Source organism: Bombina bombina, chromosome 6 (genome assembly GCF_027579735.1).
Source record: "Bombina bombina isolate aBomBom1 chromosome 6, aBomBom1.pri, whole genome shotgun sequence".
Classification (NCBI taxonomy): Eukaryota; Metazoa; Chordata; class Amphibia; order Anura; family Bombinatoridae; genus Bombina; species Bombina bombina.
Window position 1 is genome coordinate 460,209,277 of NC_069504.1, and position 23,763 is coordinate 460,233,039.

The following is a 23,763-nucleotide window of genomic DNA, read 5'->3' on the forward strand; positions in this document are numbered from 1 at the left end:
AATTTTAAACAACATTCCAATTTACTTCTATTATCTAATTTGCTGCAATCTTTAGATATCCTTTGTTAAATAAATAGCAATGCACATTGGTGAGCCAATCACATGAGGCATCTATGTGCAGCCACCAATCAGAAGCTACTGAGCATATCTAGATATGCTTTTCAGGAAAGAATATCAAGAGAATGAAGCAAATTAGATAATAGATGTAAACTAGAAAGTTGTTTAAAATATTATTCTCTATCTGAATCATGAAAGTAAAAAATTGGGTTTAATGTCCCTTTAATCAGTTACTTAAGGCATGGAGGTGATGGTCTGATGGTGGATTCCATGGACATCATTTTTTTTTTTTTTTTTGCTTGCATCCATCTTTGACCGTTGCAGTTTTGCATGCTCAGTCAATGGAATGGAGACCATTCGGATTTATCGCAGAGGATAAATCTGGACCCCTTAAAGACTCACTTTCGTGGTGGATTTCACAGGATCTTCCTTCTAGGGGCTCTTACTTCCTGAGGCCTTCCTGGGTGATTGTGGCTACGGACGCCAGCCTGTTAGGCTGGGGAGCTGTTTGGGTTTCTCTTAAAGCTCATTAACTGTGGTCTCGGGTAGAATTTTCTTTTCCCATGAACATCTTGTAGTTGAGAGCAATCTTCAATGACTTGACAGTTTGACCTCAATTATCTTTAGTCCGATTTATCAGATTCCAGTCTGACATCATCACCTCAGTGGCTTACATCAACCACCAAAGGGGAACTCGGAGTTCCTTGGCCATGAAGGAGGTGACTCGCATTCTGCAGTGGGCAGATGCTCACAATTGTCTATCTGCCATCCACATTTCAGCAGTGGACTACTGGGAGGCGGATTTTCTGAGCAGACACTTTTCTTTCCGGGGAGTGGGCTCTCCATCCGGAAGTTTTCTCTCAGATAACCCTCAGGTGGGGGGTACCAGAGTTGGATCTGATGGCATCTCGTCAGAATGCCAAGTATCCAAATTACGGTTCAAGGTCAAGAGATCCTCAGGCCGCCCTGATAGATGCACTGGTGGTTCCTTGGATCTTCTCTCTGGTCTTTCTTTTTTCCTCCGTTTGTTCTCCTTCCACAAGTCATTGTTCGTATCACACAGGAGAGAACATCAGTAATTCTAATAGCTCCTGCATGGTCTCGCAGGATCTGGCTCTCGGATCTGATCAGGATGTCATCTCTTCCACAAATGTTTCCTCTGAGGAAGGACCTTGTAATTCAGGGTCCATTCCTCCATCCAATTCTAGATTCTCTGAAATCTGACTGCTTGGAGATCGAACGCCTAGTTCTGTCTAGACGTTTTCTTTCTGAAGGCGGTCATTGATACTATGCTTCAGGCTCGCAGACTTGTACCTCGCAAGTTTTTCCCATAAGGTATGGTGTAAATATCTTTTTGGTGCAAATCTAAAGGTTTCTCCTGGAGCCGGGTGAGAATTCCCTGTATTTTATCCTCTCTTCAGGATGGCGTGGAGAAAGGTTTGTCAGTCAGTACGCTGATGGGTCAGTTTTCTGCACTGTCTATTCTTTTGCAAAGACGTCTGGCAGATTTTCTAGATGTTGGAGTTTTTGTTAAGGCCCAGGTCATGATCAGGGCTGTGTTTTAACTTGTTGCTCATCTCTGGAGCCTTATCCTAGTTCTTAAAATTTTGCTGCAGGCTCCGTTTGAGCTGATGCACGTTGTTAAGAGGTTGTTATCTTGGAAGGTATTGTTTCTACTTGCTTTTTCTCTTCGCAGAGTTTTGAAGTTTTCTGCTGTGCAGTGTAATTCCTTGTTTCTTGCTTTTCATAAGGGTATTGTACTAAGCTGGGATTTCTCCCTAAGGTAGTGTTGGATCGAAACATATTAATCAGGAAATTGTTGTTCCTCCTTTTTGTCCTAATCCTTTTTCTCATAAGGAATGTCTTGGATATTGTGCGTGCTCTAAAGTTTTACATTCAAGCTGCTAAAGACCATCTTCTATCCTGTTTGTTGTTTTCTCTGAAAAGCGTATAGGTCAGAAGGCCACTTCTACTTCTATTTCCCTCTGGTTATGAAGTATAATTCGTTTGGCTTATGAGACTGCTGGACAGCAGCTTCCGGAGAGATTTATGGCTCATTCCACTAGGGCTGTCTGCTCTTCTTGTGCTTTCTAAAATAATGCTTCTGTGGAACAGATTTGCAAGGCAGCAACATGGTCCTCTTTGCATACTTTTTCCAAATTCTACAAATTTGATTTTTTTTTTTTTTGTCTGGACTGAGGCTTCTTTTGGGAGAAAGGTTCTTTAAGTGGTGGTACCCTCTGTTTAGGTCCTCCTGCTTTTTTCTCCCTCTCTGTTCATTTTGTGTCCTTTAGCTTGGGTATTGGTTCCCACTAGTAATTGGAATGACGTTGTGGACTCTCCATGTCATAGGAAAGAAGAACATTTATGCTTACCTGAACATTTATGCTTACCTGATAAATTTCTTTCTTTCCGGACATGGAGAGTCCATGACCCCGCCCTATTTTAAATTTATAATAGGGAAATTTTTTGAGCAAACCTCAGGCACCTTTTTTTTGTGTTTCTTCTTTTTCCATTTTCCTTCGGCTGAATGAATGGGGATTATGGCTAAGGGAAGTTACACTTAACAGCTTTGCTTGGATGTTCTTTGCCTCCTCCTGCTGGCCAGGAGTTGAATATCCCACTAGTAATTGGAATGACGTTGTGGACTCCCCATGTCCGGAAATAAATTTCAGGTATGCATAAATTTTGTTTTTTAATCGTTCTTTCTAAGTATAGTACAGAGGGAGATAAGAAAGGAAAGCATTTGAGTTATAAGATAAGGAGGTCTGATCTGTCAGCAAGCCAAGCCCAGTTTCAAAGAGCAAATCCAGTTATTTTGCAAAAAGCATAATGAGCAATTTCTCAATTTATATGCTGCAGCTGGTATGAGTCATGGGGAACATATTCAGCGAAAAACAATTTTACAGTCAACTGTCCTTTTAAGGGCTAAACGACTTGTCATTAAGGGGTTAATTTCTTTTGTAACATGAGGGGAGTCCATAGGTGTCCATTACATGTGGGATACATTTCCTGCCACTAGGAGGAGGTCAAGAACCCTTAAGTTTTAATCCCTTCCACTTCCTCTCACCACTCAGTTTGTTCTTGGCCCCTGAGGAGAGAGGTTGAGAGAGGTGCAGTGCAAGAATGTTTTTATTATTTTCGATCTATTTGTTGGGAGCTCAGACTTGACTTGAGACCCCTTACCCCTCTTCCATCTTCACTCTGGGAAGACTTCAGCATAATTTATCCAAGAATCTGAATGAAGCATGTCAGCACTCTCATGGGTAAATCTCTCAGCCATAATTGACCTCGGGCGTCGCCAGTACCCTGTCTCTTAAAGGTCTCTTAAAGTCCAAAATATTTTTCATGATTTAAATAAGGAATGTAATTTTAAACAACTTTCCAATTTACTTTTATCACCAATTTTGCTTTGTTTTCTTGGTATTCTTAGTTGAAAGCTAAACCTAGGAGGTTCATATGCTAATTTCTTAGACCTTGAAGGCCTCCTCTAATCGCAATGTTTTTTCGCCACTAGGGGGCATTAGTTCATGTTTCATATAGATAACATTGAGCTCACACACATGAATTTACAGAGGAGTGAGCACTGATTGGCTAAAATGCAAGTCTGTCAAAAGAACTGAACTAAGGGGGCAGTCTGAGAGGCTTAGATACGAGGTAATTATAGATACGAGGTAAAACATGTATTATAACTGTGCTGGTTATGCAATCCTGGGGAATGGGTAATAAAGGGATTATCTATCTTTTTAAGCAACAAAAATTCTGGTGTTGACTGTCCCTTTTAACCTCTACCTGAGGGGTTGCTTGTATATCTGCAAATATTCTCTGCAGGATATTTACTTGCACTGGATGGGCTTTCTACTGGATCAGGATTCTGTGATGGAGCAGGTAAGCTACAGTGGAGGGGTGCTGCGGTCCAGGTAAGTTACTCAGACACTAAACAGAGCCCAGGTACTCTACTTTTATCGGTATTACATAGTTGGGGGTTCTCAGCCTTTACACATAACGCTTTACATATGTGTTTAACAAAAATAATTATGGCATTATAAACCCTTTCTTTTTTTTTCATTGCATTTTTTTTTGTTTTTTTTTTATTTCAAAAAAGCTTTTTTAACTTAAACAGATATTACAAAAAATTCAATAAACATTTTTTGTGAGATCATACAATTTGCAAACAGATACTGTCCTACTTAGTAGGACGCGGTAATACAGTAGAAAGAAAGTCCGTCAGCTTCCTCAGCTGTTGATGTTTAAGTCCATCGGTATGCCAAGTTTTTTTTATTTTTTCTAGTTTTCCAAGCATGATTGACAGGGGTTCGGGGTTGGGGTAGGAGGGAGCATATACATAAACGGAGGAGGCAAAGACCCACCAGCAAAAGGCTTAAATACTCCTCCCACTTCCCCTATCCCCCAGTCATTCTTTGCCTTTCGTCCCAGGAGTTTGGCAAAGAAGTGTCAGAAGTTTTTTTTCTTTTATTTAACTTTTATTTAATTTAACTTTTATTTAATTTTATTTTTATTTGTCTCTAATGGCGGGTGCTACCCTTCGACATGAGACTGGAGTTTTAAGTAGTCCTATCAGCCTCTCATGGAGAGCCTGGGCGAAAGTGAGAGTCCGGAGATGCAGTGGGAGCTTCCCCTGTGACACCATCCCGACTCGTATTCACAGCTCCTCTTTAGCACTTGGGGTTACCGAACTTAGCTTCGCTACCTTCTGTTTTTCTCAAGTCCATGATGGATGCGATGCTACAATTCGTCACACTTGGAGGGCCGTGTTCCTGTTCCATGGCGTGTATTTCGGTAAGATTGTTGATTTTATTACATTGCTGTAATGTGATTTATTATGACAGTTAAGTATGGTCCTCACTGAGGCACCTTCTTTTTCAATCTAGGAATCAAGGGATTATCTCCCCTTTTTGGGGAATTCGTGAACTGGGATTGGGGTTTTTATCATGTTTCTTGTGTGATTATCCTCCTTGTGTACGGGAATTTTGGCTCCGAGGCTGAGACGTTTTCTATGTACTACATAGTGCCTTGTTCTGTCGACATGGTCTTGACCTTCTCTTTCGAGTTATTGTATAATTTTGTTTTTATTCAGACTTGCTTAGTTGTTTGTGGACTAGTCTTGCCGCCTTCAGGTGGCGCGCTTTTTGGATTTCGCAAGGCATCTGGTAACCGGGCATACTTACGCTTGGGTGGGGCTTCTTCCCCTTCCGCATTCCTGACAGAGTGGCGACGGAGGAAAGAGTCTGCTCCGCTGAGATTTGGTCATAGGAGGTGGTGAGTGCCCCAGCCATTGTATGTGTCAGGTGCCAGTCGTTTTCCAAATTGTGTTTTTATTTTAAGTCTTAACCATGGAGGATTCTAATGCCTAGACTATTTTAATATCTGATACTGAGCCTCAGATGAGGACTGTAATTTGGTCCTGTTATCGCAAGTCTGCCAATCTTGTCTCTCGTTCCGGCATGGTTTGGTGGGTCCATCGGGCTTGGGGGGCCCTGGAACTTCTGAGCCATTGGCCTCTGGGGGCTTTGTCCTTCAGGAGATGCCTTCCCAATCGGAACACTCCTTTTACCTTTTGCGGGTGACCCCCAATAGTGATGTCTTCTTCGCACAGGGTGGACTTTTTCCCCCTGGGATGGTGGATATTTTCGTTTTAATATTTTAATGGCGCTGATTCACCTGCAGGACCCTGAAATTTCCTTAGTTATGTGACTGTCTTGCTATCCCGGGTGTTCAGACCATCAATGGCACTATTATATTTCCCCCGGGGGTGATTGTTACTCCATGTTCATTTCGTTACAGAATTTTGCGGCTGCGTATCCTACTACGACGTCTGTTTGATTTATTGGGGGATCCTTTTCAGTATTATCGGGGCCCTTCTTGTTCCTCTCAGGGTTCTTCGAGGTAGGCTAGTGGGGTTGTTTTATTTCCGGTCAGTCTACTGTGAGCTTTCCCAGCCTTTATTTCTGAAGGTTACGGTCTCTGTTTGGCAGGTACTAGAGAGACTTGATTCCTTCTGGGCGGATGCCTACGGGTGCCCTTGATTTTTTTCAAATGTTATTGTTTCCTGTTTTTGGACGAAACGGGGTGCTTGTTTTGGGAATGTGTGTGTTAGATGGTGCCTTCATGTGGTTCGCCTCTTGACGTCCCATTTTGGCATTCTGTGTCCTCTTGGCTTGGATATAAATTTCCCATGTGGTGCCAAGTGTGTTTACCTGGACACTGAATGTGGTGCTTGTATGTGGACACTGCTAACATCTGTGTTCATTATTCTCATTGATAATTGGGACATTTGACTTTTCATCGTGTGAGGTCTGTGTGTTCATTATTCTCATTGATAATTGGGACATTTGCCTTTGCATCGTGTGAGGTCTGTGTGTTCATTATTCTCATGGATAATTGGGACATTTGACTTTGTATCGTGTGAGGTCTGTGAGTTTGCAGTGTCCTGTGAAGCTGGTGGGAGGAGTCTTCAGGATATCCAGGAGTGACCTGAGAAATGTGTCCGATTTTACCCCGCCAAGCAAGTGTGTATTGAACGAAGTACACTGCAAGAGTTGAGATAGCCATGCTTTGCTCTTGGCTTGACGATCTACCTATGTGCTTGCACTAATCTACAGTCTTTTGTGTCATAATTGTTTGAGCTAGGACGGGCTCTGTTGTGATTTGTGCAGAGATCGAGATTCCACTAATTGGAGGAGAGGTGTGTATGTTTGCTGACACACCCTTACTGTGACATCACTGCTATGAGCTTTGGAAGCTCCAAGGAGAGGAGCATGCAGGCAGTTTGTTTGTACAGCTTTATGGCATGACGCAGCCATTTTTCTACTAACTGTTTACCAGCCTCCATTATACAGTTCTCTCTGGAGTAGCACAAAGGTGGACGCTTTTGGGAGGTACCCCCATGTTTGGTCTGTTTACGGTAGTTAGCTGGCCAGCTTAATTAGCAGAAGTTTGTTTGCTATCATTTGTATACATATTTACCGTATTAGCCTCTCTACCCTGGGAGTTAGTATCCTCCTGTATTTGTTCCAATTTCTTTTGTATATATGTTTTGTTTTCATACTGTTTGCTTATTTGTATGTCACATATATCACTTTTATCCTTGTAAATGATATCCAATTCTGATACCTGCAAGTTGCAGCTAATAAATATGATAGGAACTTTGTTCTCTCTAAAACGTTTTTTGTGTGTGCAAATTTCCCTTTCTTTAAAGTGACAGTAATGTATGTCATTTAGTCCTTCTTTACGCATAGTGTGCATATTATGTCAAAGGGTTGCACTTTAAACTAATTATATTGTGATATTATCTCCTCCCTCATATCCCTATCTATATATAAACGTGTGTGTGTGTGTATGTATATATATGTGTGTGTGTATGTGTGTGTATATATATATATATATATATATCTCTATCAGTAACAAAAACTTGCACTCGCTGGTCTTATTTCAAAACACACTTTACTGTGACGTTTCGGAGATAAAAAAATCCCCTTCCTCGGAACAAGGAGAATTGCCTGGTATTTCGGGGTTGGACTAACCTTACTTGGTGGGATCAGACTGATATACTTCAGGAAAGTTTTCCTTTGTGAAAAGCACAGTGGTCTAAAAGAGACTGCTTCCGGGTGGTAAATCGCCATAGAACTAGCTGATGAGCTGTTGTTCGTACCTGGTAGAGCGCTTCTCTCTTCGTATGCAAATTAATATGACCCTGGGAAAGTCTCCCTATGGGTGATGGGGGAAACCAGACGTGGACTCCTTGCCCAGTGTGCTTAGAGGAATGTGGCTGCACCTCACTGACGAGGCCCATAGGAGGCCGAAAACGATCGTCTGGGGTTGTCATGTTCCTTCTTCAGAGGAGAATTGCCTGGTATTTCGGGGCTGGACTAACCTTACTTGGCGGGTTCAGACTGATATACTTCAGGAAAGTTTTCCTTTGTGAAAAGCACACTGGTCTAAAAAAGGCTGCTTCCGGGTGGTAAATCGCCATAGAACTAGCTGATGAGCTGTTGTTCTTTCCTGGTAGAGTGCTTCTCTCTTCGTATGCTAATATATTAATATATTAGGGCTGGGCGATATGGGCAAAAACTATAACACCTTAAGTTTTCAATAAAATTTTTATTTAAGACTACAGAATCTTAAAGGTACACTTAACACCTGATGAAAATTTTCTAAATTTTTTTGAGGAATTAAAATAAACTAATATACTGTTCTCAATGCTGTATGTTTATTTCTTTCATGTAATTGGCAAGAGTCGATGAGCTAGTGACGTATGGGATATACATTCCTACCAGGAGGGGCAAGTTTCCCAAACCTCAAAATGCCTATAAATACACCCCCCACCACACCCACAATTCAGTTTTACAAACTTTGCCTCCTATGGAGGTGGTGAAGTAAGTTTGTGCTAGATTTCTACGTTGATATGCGCTTCTCAGCATGCTGAAGCCCGGTTCCTCTCAGAATGCAGTGAATGTCAGAGGGATTTGAAGGGAGTATTACCTATTGAATATAATGGTCATCCTAATGGGAATCTATTTCATAGGTTCTCTGTTATCGGTCGTAGAGATTAATCTCCTACCTCCCTTTTCAGATCGACGATATACTCTTATATACCATTACCTCTACTGATTCTCGTTTCAGTACTGGTCTGGCTATCTACTTTATGTAGATGAGTGTCTTTTGGTAAGTATGTTTTCTTTTATTTAAGACACTCTCAGCTTTGGTTTGTCACTTTTTATATGTAAAGTTCTAAATATATGTTTTGTACTTATATTTGCCATGATTCAGGTTAATGAGTATATTTCCTTCTTACAGACTGTCAGTTTCATTTTGGGAAATGCATATAAAAACAAAACAAAAAAAAAACCAATTTTTTCTTACCTGAAAATTTTTCAAATTGACTTTCTTTTCTAAATTGCGGGTTGTTAGGCTCGCGGGAGCGCAAAATGCTATAATTTATTGCGTCATTTTTGGCGCGAGAATTAAGTTTGTTGACGTAATTTCGTCATTTCCGGCGTCTTAGTTGTCGCCGAGAGTTTTCACGTAGTTGCCTCATCTATGGCGCTCGTGTTTGTTGCAGACGTTCTTGGCGCCAAAAAATATTTTGTCAGTTGTGGGCGTCATACTTGCCGCCAGATTTTTGACATTATTTAAGTCCTTATTTCATTTTGCTTCTGGTTTCCAGAGGCTTATTTTGTTGTTTTCTCTTATTTTTTCCCATTCCTGAAACTCATATAAGGAAATTGATAATTTTGCTTTATATGTTGTATTTTCTATTACATATTGCAAAATGTCTCAATCTGACCCTGTTTCAGAATCTACTTCTGGAATGCTGCTGCCTGATGTCGGTTCTACCAAAGCTAAGGGCATTTATTGTAAACTTGTGGTAACTGTTCCTCCGGCTGTAGTTTGCGTTGGTTGTCATGATAAACTTTCAAACGCAGACAATATTTCCATTAGTAGTAATCCATTACCTGTTGTTGTTCCTTCAACATCTAATGTTCAGGATATTCCTGTTAATGTGAGAGAATTTGTTTCTAATTCTATTCAGAAGGCTCTGTCTGTTATACCACCTTCTAATAAACGTAAAAGGTCTTTTAAAACTTCTCATAAATTCGATGAATTTTTAAATGACTGACAGCATTCTGATTTATCTATCTCTGATGAGGATCTATCTGGTTCAGTAGATTCTGCCTCAGATATTGACACTGACAAGTCTTCATACTTATTTAAAATGGAGTATATTCGTTCCTTATTAAAAGAGGTATTGATTGCATTAGATATGGAGGAGACTAGTCCTCTTGATATTAAAACCAGTAAACGTTTAAATTAGGTTTTTAAACCTCATGTAGTTATTCCAGAGGTTTTTCCAGTTCCTGATGCTATTTCAGATGTAATTTCTAGGGAATAGAATAGTCTGGGTACTTCATTTACTCCTTCAAGGTTTAATAAACTGTATCCTTTGCCGACTGATAGATTGGAGTTTTGGGAAAAGATCCCCAAAGTTGATGGGGCCATCTCTACTCTTGCAAAGCGTACTACTATTCCTACGTCAGATAGTACTTCTTTTAAAGATCCTTTAGATAGGAAGCTTGAATCTTATCTAAGGAAGGCTTATTTATGTTCAGGTCATTTTCTTAGGCCTGCTATTTCTTTGGCTGATGTTGCTGCGGCTTCAACTTTTTGGTTAGAAAATTTAGCGTAACAAGTACCAGATCATAATGTGTATAGCATTAAGTTATTAACATACTAATAATTTCATTTGTGATGCCATTTTTGATATAATTAGAATTGATGCCAGGTATATGTCTTTAGCTATTTTAGCTAGAAGAGCTTTATGGCTTAAATCTTGGAATGCTGATATGACTTCTAAATCAACGTTGCTATCTCTTTCTTTTTTTCCAAGGTAATAAATTATTTGGTTCTCAGTTGGATTCTATTATTTCAACTGTCACTGGGGGGAAGGGAGCTTTTTTTGCCTCAGGATAAAAAATCTAGGGTAAATTTAGGGCTGCTAACCGTTTTCGTTCCTTTCGTCAGAATAAGGAACAGAAACCTGACCCTTCTCCTAAAGGAACGGTTTCCAATTGGAAGCCTTCTCCAGTCTGGAATAAATCCAAGCCATTTAAAAAAATCAAAATCAGCCCCCAAGTCCGCATGACGGTGCGGCCATCATTCCAGCGCAGCTGGTAGGGGGCAGACTAAGATTTTACAAAGATGTTTGGATCAATTAAATTCAAAATCATTGGATTCAGAACATTGTTTCTCAAGGGTACAGAATAGGTTTCAAAGTAAGTCTGCCTGTGAGAAGTTTCTTTCTCTCACGCATTCCAGTGAACCCAGTAAAGGCTCAGGCTTTCCTGAAGTGTGTTTCAGACCTGGAGTTATCTGGGGTAATTGTGCCAGTTCCTTTTCAGGAACGGGGTCTGGGGTTTTATTCAAATCTGTTCATTGTTCCAAAGAAGGAAAATTCTTTCAGACCAGTTCTGGATCTAAAAATTTTGAATCGTTATGTAAGAATACCAACATTCAAGATGGTGACTATAAGGACTATTCTGCTTTTTGTTCAGCAAGGGCATTATATGTCCACAATAGACTTACAGGATGCATATCTTCATATTCCGATTAATCCAGATCACTATCCGTTTCTGAGATTCTCAATTCTAGACAAGCATTACCAATTTGTTGCTCTTCCATTTGGCCTAGCAACAGCTCCGAGGATCTTTTCAAAGGTTATCGGTGCCCTACTCTCTGTAATCAGAGAGCGGGGTATTGTGGTGTTTCCTTATTTGGACGATATCTTGGTACTTGCTCAGTCTTTACATTCTGCAGAATCTCACACAAATCAACTAGTGTTGTTTCTTCAAAGACATGGTTGGAGGATCAATTTACCAAAAAGTTCCTTGATTCCTCAGACAAGGGTAACCTTTTTAGGATTCCAAATAGATTCAGTATCCATGACTTTGTCTCTAACAGACAAAAGACGTCTGAAATTGGTTTCAGCTTGTCGGAACCTTCAGTTTCAATCATTCCCTTCAGTAGCTATGTGCATGGAGGTTTTAGGTCTCATGACTGCAGCATCGGACGCGATCCCCTTTGCTCGTTTTCACATGAGACCTCTTCAGCTTTGTATGCTGAGCCAATGGTGCCTTGATTATACAAAGATATCACAATTAATATCCTTAAATCCCAATTTCTTTCATGTAATTAGCAAGAGTCCATGAGCTAGTGACGTATGGGATATACATTCCTACCAGGAGGGGCAAAGTTTCCCAAACCTTAAAATGCCTATAAATACACCCCTCACCACACCCACAATTCAGTTTTACAAACTTTGCCTCCGATGGAGGTGGTGAAGTAAGTTTGTGCTAGATTCTACGTTGATATGCGCTCCGCAGCAAGTTGGAGCCCGGTTTTCCTCTCAGCGTGCAGTGAATGTCAGAGGGATGTGAGGAGAGTATTGCCTATTTGAATGCAGTGATCTCCTTCTACGGGGTCTATTTCATAGGTTCTCTGTTATCGGTCGTAGAGATTCATCTCTTACCTCCCTTTTCAGATCGACGATATACTCTTATATATACCATTACCTCTGCTGATTCTCGTTTCAGTACTGGTTTGGCTTTCTACAAACATGTAGATGAGTGTCCTGGGGTAAGTAAATCTTATTTTCTGTGACACTCTAAGCTATGGTTGGGCACTTTATTTATAAAGTTCTAAATATATGTATTCAAACATTTATTTGCCTTGACTCAGAATGTTCAACATTCCTTATTTTTCAGACAGTCAGTTTCATATTTGGGATAAATGCATTTGTTTCAATCATTTTTTCTTACCTTAAAAAATTTGACTTTTTCCCTGTGGGCTGTTAGGCTCGCGGGGGCAGAAAATGCTTCATTTTATTGCGTCATTCTTGGCGCAGACTTTTTTGGCGCAAATTTTTTTTTTCTGTTTCCGGCGTCATACGTGTCGCCGGAAGTTGCGTCATTTTTTGACGTTTTTTTGCGTCAAAAATGTCGGCGTTCCGGATGTGGCGTCATTTTTGGCGCCAAAAGCATTTAGGCGCCAAATAATGTGGGCGTCTTTTTTGGCGCTAAAAAATATGGGCGTCATTTTTGTCTCCACATTATTTAAGTCTCATTATTTATTGCTTCTGGTTGCTAGAAGCTTGTTCACTGGCATTTTTTTCCCATTCCTGAAACTGTCATTTAAGGAATCTGATCAATTTTGCTTTATATGTTGTTTTTTTCTTTTACATATTGCAAGATGTTCCACGTTGCAACTGAGTCAGAAGATACTTCAGGAAAATCACTGCACAGTGCTGGAGCTACCAAGCTAAGTGTATCTGCTATAAACTTTTGGTATCTGTTTCTCCAGCTGTTATTTGTATTGCATGTCATGTCAAACTTATTAATGCAGATAAAATTTCCTTTAGTACTGTTACATTACCTGTTGCTGTTCCGTCAACATCTAATTTTCAGAGTGTTCCTGATAACATAAGAGATTTTATTTTTTAAATCCATTAAGAAGGCTATGTCTGTTATTTCTCCTTCTAGTATACATAAAAGTCTTTTAAAACTTCTCTTTTTTCAGGTGAATTTTTAAATGAACATCATCATTCTGATTCTGATATGGTTCTTCTGGTTCAGAGGTTTCTGTCTCAGAGGTTGATGCTGATAAATCTTTGTATTTGTTCAAGATGGAATTTATTCATTCTTTACTTAAAGAAGTGTTTTTTGCATTAGAAATAGAGGATTCTGGTCCTCTTGATACTAAATATAAACGTTTAAATAAGGTTTTTAAATCTCCTGTAGTTATTCCAGAAATGTTTTATCTCCCTGATGCTATTTCTGAAGTAATTTCCAGGGAATGGAATAATTTGGGTAATTTATTTACTCCTTCTAGACGTTTAAGCAAATTATATCCTGTGCCATCTGACAGATTAGAGTTTTTTGGGACAAAAATCCCTAAGGTTATGGGGCTGTCTCTACTCCTGCTAATGTACTACTATTCCTACGGCAGATAGTACTTCATTTACGGATCCTTTAGATAGGAAAATTGAATCCTTTCTAAGAAAAGCTTACTTATGTTCAGGTAATCTTCTTAGACCTGCTATATTTTTAGCGGATGTTGCTGCAGCTTCAACTTTTTGGTTAGAAGCTTTAGCGCAACATGTAACAGATCATAATTTTATAGCATTATTATTATTCTATAACATGCTAATAATTTTATTGGTGATACCATCTTTTGATATCATTAGAGTTGATGTCAGGTATATGTCTCTAGCTATTTTAGCTAGAAAAGCTTTATGGATTAAACTTGGAATGCTGACATGTCTTCTAAGTCAACTTTGCTTTCCCTTTCTTTCCAGGGTAAATAATCATTTTCGTTCCTTTCCTCACAACAAGGAACAAAAGCCTGATCCTTCATCCTCAGGAGCGGTATCAGTTTGGAAACTATTTCCAGTTTGGAATATATCCAAGCCTTATAGAAACCTATAGCCAGCTCCTAAGTACCTATGAAGGTGCGGCTCTTATTCCAGCTCAGCTGGTATGGGGCAGATTACGTTTTCTTCAAAGAAATTTGGATCAATTCCGTTTTTAATCTCTGGTTTCAGAAACATTGTTTCAGAAAGGTACAGAATTGGCTTCAAGTTAAGGCCTCCTGCTAAGAGATTCTTTTCTTTCCCGTGTCCCAGTTAACACAGCAAAGGCTCAGCGTTTCTGAAATGTGTTTCAGATCTAGAGTTGGCTGGAGTATTTATGCCAGTTCCAGTTCTGGAACAGGGGCTGGGGTTTTATTTTATCTCTTCATTGTACCAAAGAAGGTCAATTCCTTCAGACCAGTTCCGGATCTATCATTATTGAATCGTTATGTTAGGATACCAACATTCAAGATGGTTACTGTAGGACTATCCTGCCTTTTGTTTAGCAAGGGCATTATATGTCTACAATAGATTTACAGGATGTGTATCTGCATATTCCGATTCATCCAGATCCCTTTTAGTGTCTGAGATTCTCTTTTTAGACAAGCATTACCAGTTTTGTGGCTCTACCGTTTGGCCTAGCCTCAGTTCCAAGAATTTTTTTCAAAGGTTCTCGGTGCCCTTCTTTCTGTAATCAGAGAATAGGGTTTTGGTATTTCCTTATTTGGACGATATCTTGGTACTTGCTCAGTCTTCTCATTTTCGAAGAATCTCATACGAATCGACTTGTGTTGTTTCTTCAAGTTCATGGTTGGAGGATCAATTTACCAATCAGTTCATTGATTCCTCAGACAAGGGTAACCTTTTTAGGTTTCTAGATAAATTCAGTGTCTATGCCTCTGTCCTTGTCAGACAAGAGAAGTTTAACATTGATATCAGCTTGTCAAAACCTTCAGTCACAATCATTCCCTTTGGTAGCCTTATGCATGGAAATGTTGGGTCTTAGGACTGCCGCATCAGATGCGATCTCCTTTGCTCGTTTTCACATGCGACCTCTTCAGCTCTGTATGCTGAACCATTGGTGCAGGGATTACTCAAAGATATCTTAATTAATATCTTTAAACCGATTTTACGACACTCTCTGACATGGTGGACAGATCACCATCGTTTAGTTCAGGGGGCTTCTTTGTTCTTCCGACCTGGACTATAATCTCAACAGATGCAAGTCTTACAGGTTGGGGAGCTGTGTGGGGGTATCTGACGGCACAAGGGGTTTGGGAATCTCAGGAGGTGAGATTTCCGATCAATATTTTGGAACTCCGTGCAATTTTCAGAGCTCTTCAGTCTTGGCCTCTTCTGAAGTGAGAGTTGTTCATTTGTTTTCAGATAGACAATGTCACAATTGTGGCATACATCAATCATCAAGGAGGGACTCACAGTCCTCTGGCTATGAAAGAAGTATCTCGAATTTTGGTTTGGGCGGAATCCAGCTCCTGTCTAATCTCTGCGGTTCATTTCCCAGGTATGGACAATTGGAAAGCGGATTATCTCAGTCGCCAAACGTTGCATCCGGGCGAATGGTCTCTTCACCCAGAGGTTTTTCTTCAGATTGTTCAAATGTGGGAACTTCCAGAAATAGATCTGATGGCTTCTCATCTAAACAAGAAACTTCCCAGGTATCTGTCCAGATCCCGGGATCCTCAGGCGGAGGCAGTGGATGCATTATCACTTCCTTGGAAGTATCATCCTGCCTATATCTTTCCGCCTCTAGTTCTTCTTCCAAGAGTAATCTCCAAGATTCTGAAGGAATGCTCGTTTGTTCTGCTGGTAGCTCCGGCATGGCCTCACAGGTTTTGGTATGCGGATCTTGTCCGGATGGCCTCTTGCCAACCGTGGACTCTTCCGTTAAGACCAGACCTTTTGTCTCAAGGTCCTTTTTTCCATCAGGATCTGAAATCCTTAAATTTAAAGGTATGGAGATTGAACGCTTGATTTTTGGTCAAAGAGGTTTCTCTGACTCTGTGATTAATACTATGTTACAGGCTCGTAAATCTGTATCCAGAGAGATATATTATAGAGTCTGGAAGACTTATATTTCTTGGTGTCTTTCTCATCATTTTTCTTGGCATTCTTTTAGAATACCGAGAATATTTCAGTTTCTTTAGGATGGTTTAGATAAGGGTTTGTCCGCAAGTTCCTTGAAAGGTCAAATCTCTGCTCTTTCTGTTCTTTTTCACAGTAAGATTCCTATTTCTTCCTGATATTCATTGTTTTGTACAAGCTTTGGTTCGTATAAAGCCTGTCATTAAGTCAATTTCTCCTCCTTGGAGTTTGAATTTGGTTCTGGGGGCTCTTCAAGCTCCTCCATTTGAACCTATGCATTCATTGGATATTAAATTACTTTCTTGGAAAGTTTTGTTCCTTTTGGCCATCTCTTCTGCCAGAAGAGTTTCTGAATTATCTGCTCTTTCTTGTGAGTCTCCTTTTCTGATTTTTCATCAGGATAAGGCGGTGTTGCGAACTTCTTTTGAATTTTTACCTAAGTTGTGAATTCCAACAACATTAGTAGAGACATTGTGGTTCCTTCGTTATGTCCTAATCCTAAGAATTCTAAGGAGAAATCGTTGCATTCTTTGGATGTTATTAGAGCTTTGAAATATTATGTTGAAGCTACTAAGTCTTTCCGAAAGACTTCTAGTTTATTTGTTATCTTTTCCGGTTTTAGAAAGGCCAGAAAACTTATGCCATTTCTTTGGCATCTTGGTTGAAATCTTTAATTCATCTTGCCTATGTTGAGTCGGGTAAGACTCCGCCTCATAGGATTATAGCTCATTCTACTAGGTCAGTTTCTACTTCCTGGGCGTTTAGGAATGAAGCTTCGGTTGCTCAGATTTGCAAAGCGGCAACTTGGTCCTCTTTGCATACTTTTACCAAATTCTACCATTTTGTTGTATTTTCTTCTTCTGAAGCAGTTTTTAGTAGAAGAGTACTTCAGGCAGCGGTTTCAGTTTGAATCTTCTGCTTATGTTTTTCATTAAACTTTATTTTGGGTGTGGATTATTTTCAGCAGGAATTGGCTGTCTTTATTTTATCCCTCCCTCTCTAGTGACTCTTGTGTGGAAAGATCCACATCTTGGGTAGTCATTATCCCATACGTCACTAGCTCATGGACTCTTGCTAATTACATGAAAGAAAACATAATTTATGTAAGAACTTACCTGATAAATTCATTTCTTTCATATTAGCAAGAGTCCATGAGGCCCGCCCTTTTTTGTGGTGGTTATGATTTTTTTGTATAAAGCACAATTATTCCAATTCCTTATTTTATATGCTTTCGCACTTTTTTCTTATCACCCCACTTCTTGGCTATTCGTTAAACTGAATTGTGGGTGTGGTGAGGGGTGTATTTATAGGCATTTTAAGGTTTGGGAAACTTTGCCCCTCCTGGTAGGAATGTATATCCCATACGTCACTAGCTCATGGACTCTTGCTAATATGAAAGAAATGAATTTATCAGGTAAGTTCTTACATAAATTATGTTATTCGACTATCTCTGACTTGGTGGTTAGATAAAAAAAAACAGAAAAGAGGGTATGAGGGCACCAAACACCAGAACAGTAATGCTAAGAACAGTCCTGTATCATAGATACCACAGGGAAATTTCCTATAGTATACCCAGAGTGGTTAGCACAGTCCCTTGATGATCATCCGTATGGTATATATATATATATATATATATATATATATATATATATATATATATATATATATATATATATACACACACAGTGTAGCGTGTTAGCAATACAGGCTCACCTCTATTCGGGAGCCCAGAGGATATCCTCCATGGGAAGCCGTCCGTCAGCTGTGTTCCGTCGGCAATCTGTGTTAACCACGCTTGTTTGTTCAGCCGCTGTTATCGTATTCCAACCGGATCTTTTCCAGAGGTGCCGTGAATACACACCCACCAGGGGGCGTGTCCAAACTTCCACGAGGCGATCCTCCAACCGAATGGTTCAAACTGCTGTTGCGGTCGACATCATACCGGGATTCCACCAATCCAAGCCGTCACTCAGAACCGCACCTCCTCAGCAGTGGCTCCATGGCTCTATGCAGTAGTGCTATCACAGCACAGGAACTTGGCAAAACACTCCGGGGATAGTAGTGGGAAGCACTAAGCAGGGATACTAGCGCTCCTAGACAGTCCACCAAACGGTGGTGGTGGTGGTTAGATCACCATCATTTAGTTCAAGGGGCCTCTTTTGGTCATCCAACCTGGACTGTGATTACAACAGATGCGAGTCTTTCAGGTTGGGGAGCTGTCTGGGGATCTCTGACAGCGCAGGGGGTTTGGAAATCTCAAGAGGCGAGATTACCAATCAATATTTTGGAACTCTGTGCGATTCTCAGAGCTCTTCAGTTTTGGCCTCTTCTGAAGAGAGAACCGTTTATTTGTTTTCAGACAGACAATGTCACACTCATCAAGGTGGGACTCACAGTCCTCAAGCTATGAAAGAAGTATCTCGGATACTTGCATGGGCGGAATATAGCTCCTGTCTAATCTCTGCGGTCCATATCCTTGGTATAGACAATTGGGAAGCGGATTATCTCAGTCGCCAGACTTTACATCCGGGAGAGTGGTCTCTTCACCCAGTCTTTTTCGTTCTGCAGAATCTCATACGAATCAACTTCTGTTGTTTCTTCAAAGACATGGTTGGAGGATCATTTTACCAAAAAAGTTCCTTGATTCCTCAGACAAGGGTCACATTTTTTAGGTTTCCAAATAGATTGTGTCAATGTCTTTGTCTCTAACAGACAAGAGACAATTTATATTGGGTTCAACTTGTCGGAACTTTCAGTCTCTATTATTTCTTTCAATAGCTAATGGAAGTTTTAGGTCTCATGACTGCAGCATCGGACTCGATTCCCTTTGCTCGTTTTCATACGAGACCTCTCCAGTTTTTAATGCTGAATTAATGGTGCAGTGATTATTCTAGGATATCACATTTAATATCCTTGAATCCCAATATTCAACTATCTCTGACTTGGTGGTTAGATCACCATCATATAGTTCTACTGGTCTCTTTGGTTCATCCAACTTGGACCGTGATCACAACATAATGCGAGTCTTTTAGGTTGGGAAGCTGTCTGGGGATCTCTGACAGCACAAGGGGTTTTGAAATCTCAAGAGGCGAGATTACCGATCAATATTTTGGAACTCCGTGCGATTCTCAGAGCTCTTCAGTTTTGGCTTCTATTGAAGAGAGAGACGTTTATTGGTTTTCAGACAGACAATGTCACAACTGTGGCGTATGTCAATCAGGGTGGGACGCACAGTCCTCAGGCTATGAAAGAAGTATCTCTGATACTTGCTTGGGCAAAATCCAGCTCCTTTCTCATTTCTGCGGTTCATATCCCAGGTATAGACAATTTGGAAGCAGATTATCTCAGTCGTCAGACTTTTCATCCGGGGGAGTGGGAACTCCATCCGGAGGTATTTGCCTCATTGATTCTCAGATGGGGCAGACCAGAGTTGGATCTTATGGCGTCTCGACAGAATGCCAAGCTCCCGAGATACGGATCCAGGTCGAGGGATTCACAGGCCGAACTGATAGATGCCCTGGTAGTGCCTTGGAAGTTCAGCCTAGCTTATGTGTTTCCACCATTTCCTCTCCTTCCACGCGTGATTGCTCGAATCAAACAGGAGAGAGCTTCAGTAATCCTGATAGCGCCTGCGTGGCCACGCAGGACTTGGTGGACATAGTGGACATGTCCTCTCTGCCACCGTGGAAACGCCCTTTAAGACAGGAGCTTCTCATTCAAAGTCCTTTTCAACATCCAAATCTAATTTCTCTGCAGCTGACTGCGTGGAGATTGAACGCTTGATTTTATCGAAGCGAGGATTCTCTGATTCGGTCATTGATACTTTGATACAGGCTCGAAAGCCTGTCACTAGAAAGATCTATCATAAGATATGGCGTAAATATCTTTATTGGTGTGAATCCAAGGGTTACTCATGGGGTAAAACTAAGATTCCTTGGATTCTGCCTTTTCTCCAAGAAGGATTGGCGAAAGGGTTATCAGCAAGTTCTTTAAAGGGACAGATTTCTGCTTTGTCAATTTTGCTTCACAAACGTTTGGCAGATGTGCCAGATGTTCAGTCTTTTTGTCAGGCTTTAACTAGAATTAAGCCTGTATTTAGACCTATTACTCCTCCCTGGAGTTTGAATTTAGTTCTTAGAGCTCTTCAAGGGGTTCCATTTGAACCTATGCATTTCATAGATATTAAATTATTATCTTAGAAAGTTCTGATTTTAGTTGCTATTTCTTCTGCTCGAATAGTCTCTGAGCTTTCAACGTTACAATGTGATTCGCCTTATCTTATATTTCATTCTGAAAAGGTGGTTTTACGTACCAAACCTGGATTTCTTACTAAGGTTGTTTCAAATAAAAATATTAATCAAGAAATTGTTGTTCCTTCATTGTGTCCTAATCCTCCTTCCAAGAAGGAGCGTCTTTTACATAATCTGGACGTGGTCCGTGCCTTGATGTTTTACTTACAGGCAACCAAGGATTTCTGTCAATCATCTTCATTATTCATTGTTTATTCTGGAAAGCGTAGGGATCAGAAAGTTACGGCTACCGCTCTTTCTTTTTGGCTCAAGAGTATCATATGTCTGACATATGAGACTGCTGGACAGCAGCCTCCTGAAATAATTATGGCTCATTCTACTAGGGCTGTGGCTTCCACATGGGCTTTTAAAAATGATGCTTCTGTTGAACAGATTTGTAAGGCTGCGACTTGGTCGTCCCTTCATACTTTTTGCAAATTTTTACAAATTCATTCTTTTGCTTCTTCTGAGGCTTTTTTTGGGAGAAAAATTCTTCAAACAGTGGTGCCTTATGTTTAGGTTCCTGTCTTGTCCCTCCCTTTCATCTGTGTCCTTTTGCTGTGGTATTGGTTTCCCACAAGTAAGGATGAAATCAGTGGACTCGTCATATCTTTGTAAAAGATAAGTAAATTTATGCTTGCCTGATAAATTGGTTTCTTTTACGATATGACGAGTCCACGGCCCACCCTGTTCTTTTTAAGACAGATTTATTTATTTTTTGTAAACTTTAGTCACCTCTGCACCTTTTAGCCTTTCCTTTTCTCTTCCTATACCTTCGGCTGAATGACTGAGGGTGGAGGGAAAGGGAGGCGCTATATATACAGCTCTGCTGTGGTGCTTTTTGCCACTTCCTGTTAGCAGGAGGTTAATATCCCACAAGTAAGGATGAAATCCGTGGACTCGTCATATCGTAAAAGAAACCAATTTATCAGGCAAGGATAAATTTACTTTTTAAACAACTTTCTAATTTACTTCTATTTTCTAATTTTCTTCATTCTCTTGATATTATTTACTGAAAAGCATATCTAGATAGGCTCAGCTGCTGATTGGTGACTGCACATAGATGCCTCGTGTGATTGGCTTACACATGTGCATTGCTAATTCTTCAACATAGGATATATAAAAAATTAAGCAAATTAGATAATAGAAGTAAATTGGAATGCTGTTTAAAACTTTATTCTCTACTTGAATTATGAAAGAATTTTTTTGGGTTTAGTGTCCCTTTAAGGTTTCTCACTGAAATTATTTACAAACAGCTTGTGCAATTATGGCACAAATGGTTGTAAATGCTTCTTTGGGATCCCCTTTGTTCAAAAATAGCAGATATTTATGGCTTTGGCATTACTTTTTGGTAATTAGTAGGCCGCTAACTGCCTCTGCGCACCAGATTATAATTTTTCTGCAGTGTAGGATCCCCCCTTACCACCCAACCTCCCTGAGCCCCCCCCAAACAGCTCTCTAACCCTCCCCCCTCTCACTATTTGGTGCCATTTTGGGTACTGGCAGCAGTCTGCCAATACCCACTTTTCAAAATAATGTGCATTTTTTTTAATTAAAAAAATTATTTTTCTGTAGTGTAGCTGCTCTCCCTCTTCCAGATCCCTTTTTTAAACATAATTCCCCCCCCTCCCACCAACCGCTCCCACCAACACCACAATCTGTGCAGATCGCGCGGGTGCACACACGCACGTACTCCCCCCACCAGCGCGCACCGGGGACTAATCCGACGGAAGTGATCCAGCGATGGGCCGCCCACCCGCCTCCCTGCAGCTGCTCCCACCCACCAACGATCGGCACCATCGCTGGCCGATGCAGAGACTGTGCCAGATAAGGTATTGCAGTGATACCTCCAATATTGAGGCATCACGGCAATACCTTGAAAGCGGCTTGAAGCGATCAGAATCGCTACCAGCTGCTTTAAACCCCTGATGACGTACAGAGTACGTCGCTGGTCTTTAAAGACCAGTTTGTGTAAGACGTACCCTGTACCGACATGTGTCGTTAAGGGGTTAAAAATGTCACCTCCTTGGAACAGATTTGCAAGGTGGAAGCTTGATCTCTCTATACCTTTTCTAAATTTTATTATTTTGATATTTATGCTTCTTCTGAAGCTGCTTTTGGCAGGAAAGTCCTTCAGGACGCAGTGTCCTGTAAATGGTAACTGCCATCATTTTGTCCTTAATATGGACTCTCAGCTTGGTTATTGTATCCCACATGTTATGTACACCTATGGACTCAACTCATCTGACGAAAGGAAAAAAAAAATCTTACTAAACGATAAATTTCTTTCTTTTGGGATAAGGAGGGTCCATAGGACCCGCCCGCATTTTTACTAGATGGCTGATAGAAAAGATAGGAAAGACAGAAAGCAGGATTAGAAGATGCAAATAAGAACTATCTCTCTCCTCTCCTCTGCTTGACTATACGTAAACGGAGTGCGGAAAGGAGGTGGGAGGGTTTAAAGCTCTTCTGAGGGTTCTTGACCTAATAGTGGCAGGAAATGCTGTTACAAAACAATTTAAGGATTCTAAAGAAGTGTATCCATGGATTATGTTTTCCTGTCTCCTTTGCTGTGACTAGTCACATGACACTTGTTAATTAGTTTAATGTTCCTTCATTATCTAGCAGAGCAATCTTAGAATAAATACTATTAGTTCTAAGAGTGCTTTCGATTACAGGAGTTGTGCTTTAACTGAGTACTGATGTCTTATGTTAAATTAGAAATTTAATATATAAAGATTTATATTTTAATAGTGAACTCACTTTTTGACTAGGTTTTACACCACTTATTCTGGCTGCAACTGCTGGTCATGTTGGAGTAGTCGAAATTCTTTTAGATAAAGGTGCTGACATTGAGGCCCAATCTGAACGTACAAAGGATACTCCTCTCTCTCTTGCATGCTCTGGTGGCCGTCAAGAGGTAAGTAGAAAAATTATGACTTCATGGACATTTTTGTTTAGCTTTTCTAAAATCTTAAATTGACAGTGTTTGTGTGCTTCTTTCTTAGGTGGTTGAATTGCTTTTGGCTCGTGGTGCAAACAAGGAACATAGAAATGTTTCAGACTATACACCCCTTAGCTTGGCTGCTTCTGGAGGATATGTTAACATCATCAAAATTCTTCTGAGTGCTGGAGCTGAAATAAACTCAAGGTAAAGACAGTGCACCACTTCCCTTTTCTTTTTTTAATACATGCCAATGTTTCTCAACTCCTGTTCTTAAAGGGGCGTGAAACAAATTTTTATTTTATTTTGTGATTCAGATAGATCATACAATTTTAAACAACTTTACAAATAACTACTTTTTATATAATTTGTTTCATTCTTTTTGTGTCCTTTGTTGAAGGAGCAGTGACAAAAGGCATATATGCAACCAGCAAGCCAAGCCGTAG

The 23,763-nt window shown here is 40.3% G+C and overlaps 1 protein-coding gene across 1 annotated transcript in view; it reads left to right on the plus strand.

Moving 5' to 3' along the window:
* The window catches only part of ANKHD1 (ankyrin repeat and KH domain containing 1), a gene marked incomplete in the record, with an annotated part of 1,187,903 nt that overhangs the window by 519,298 nt on the left and 644,842 nt on the right, over positions 1–23,763 (plus strand). The window contains 2 exon segments of the mRNA XM_053717232.1: positions 23,148–23,293; positions 23,382–23,524. Of these exon segments, the coding sequence (XP_053573207.1) occupies positions 23,148–23,293; positions 23,382–23,524 (289 nt within the window).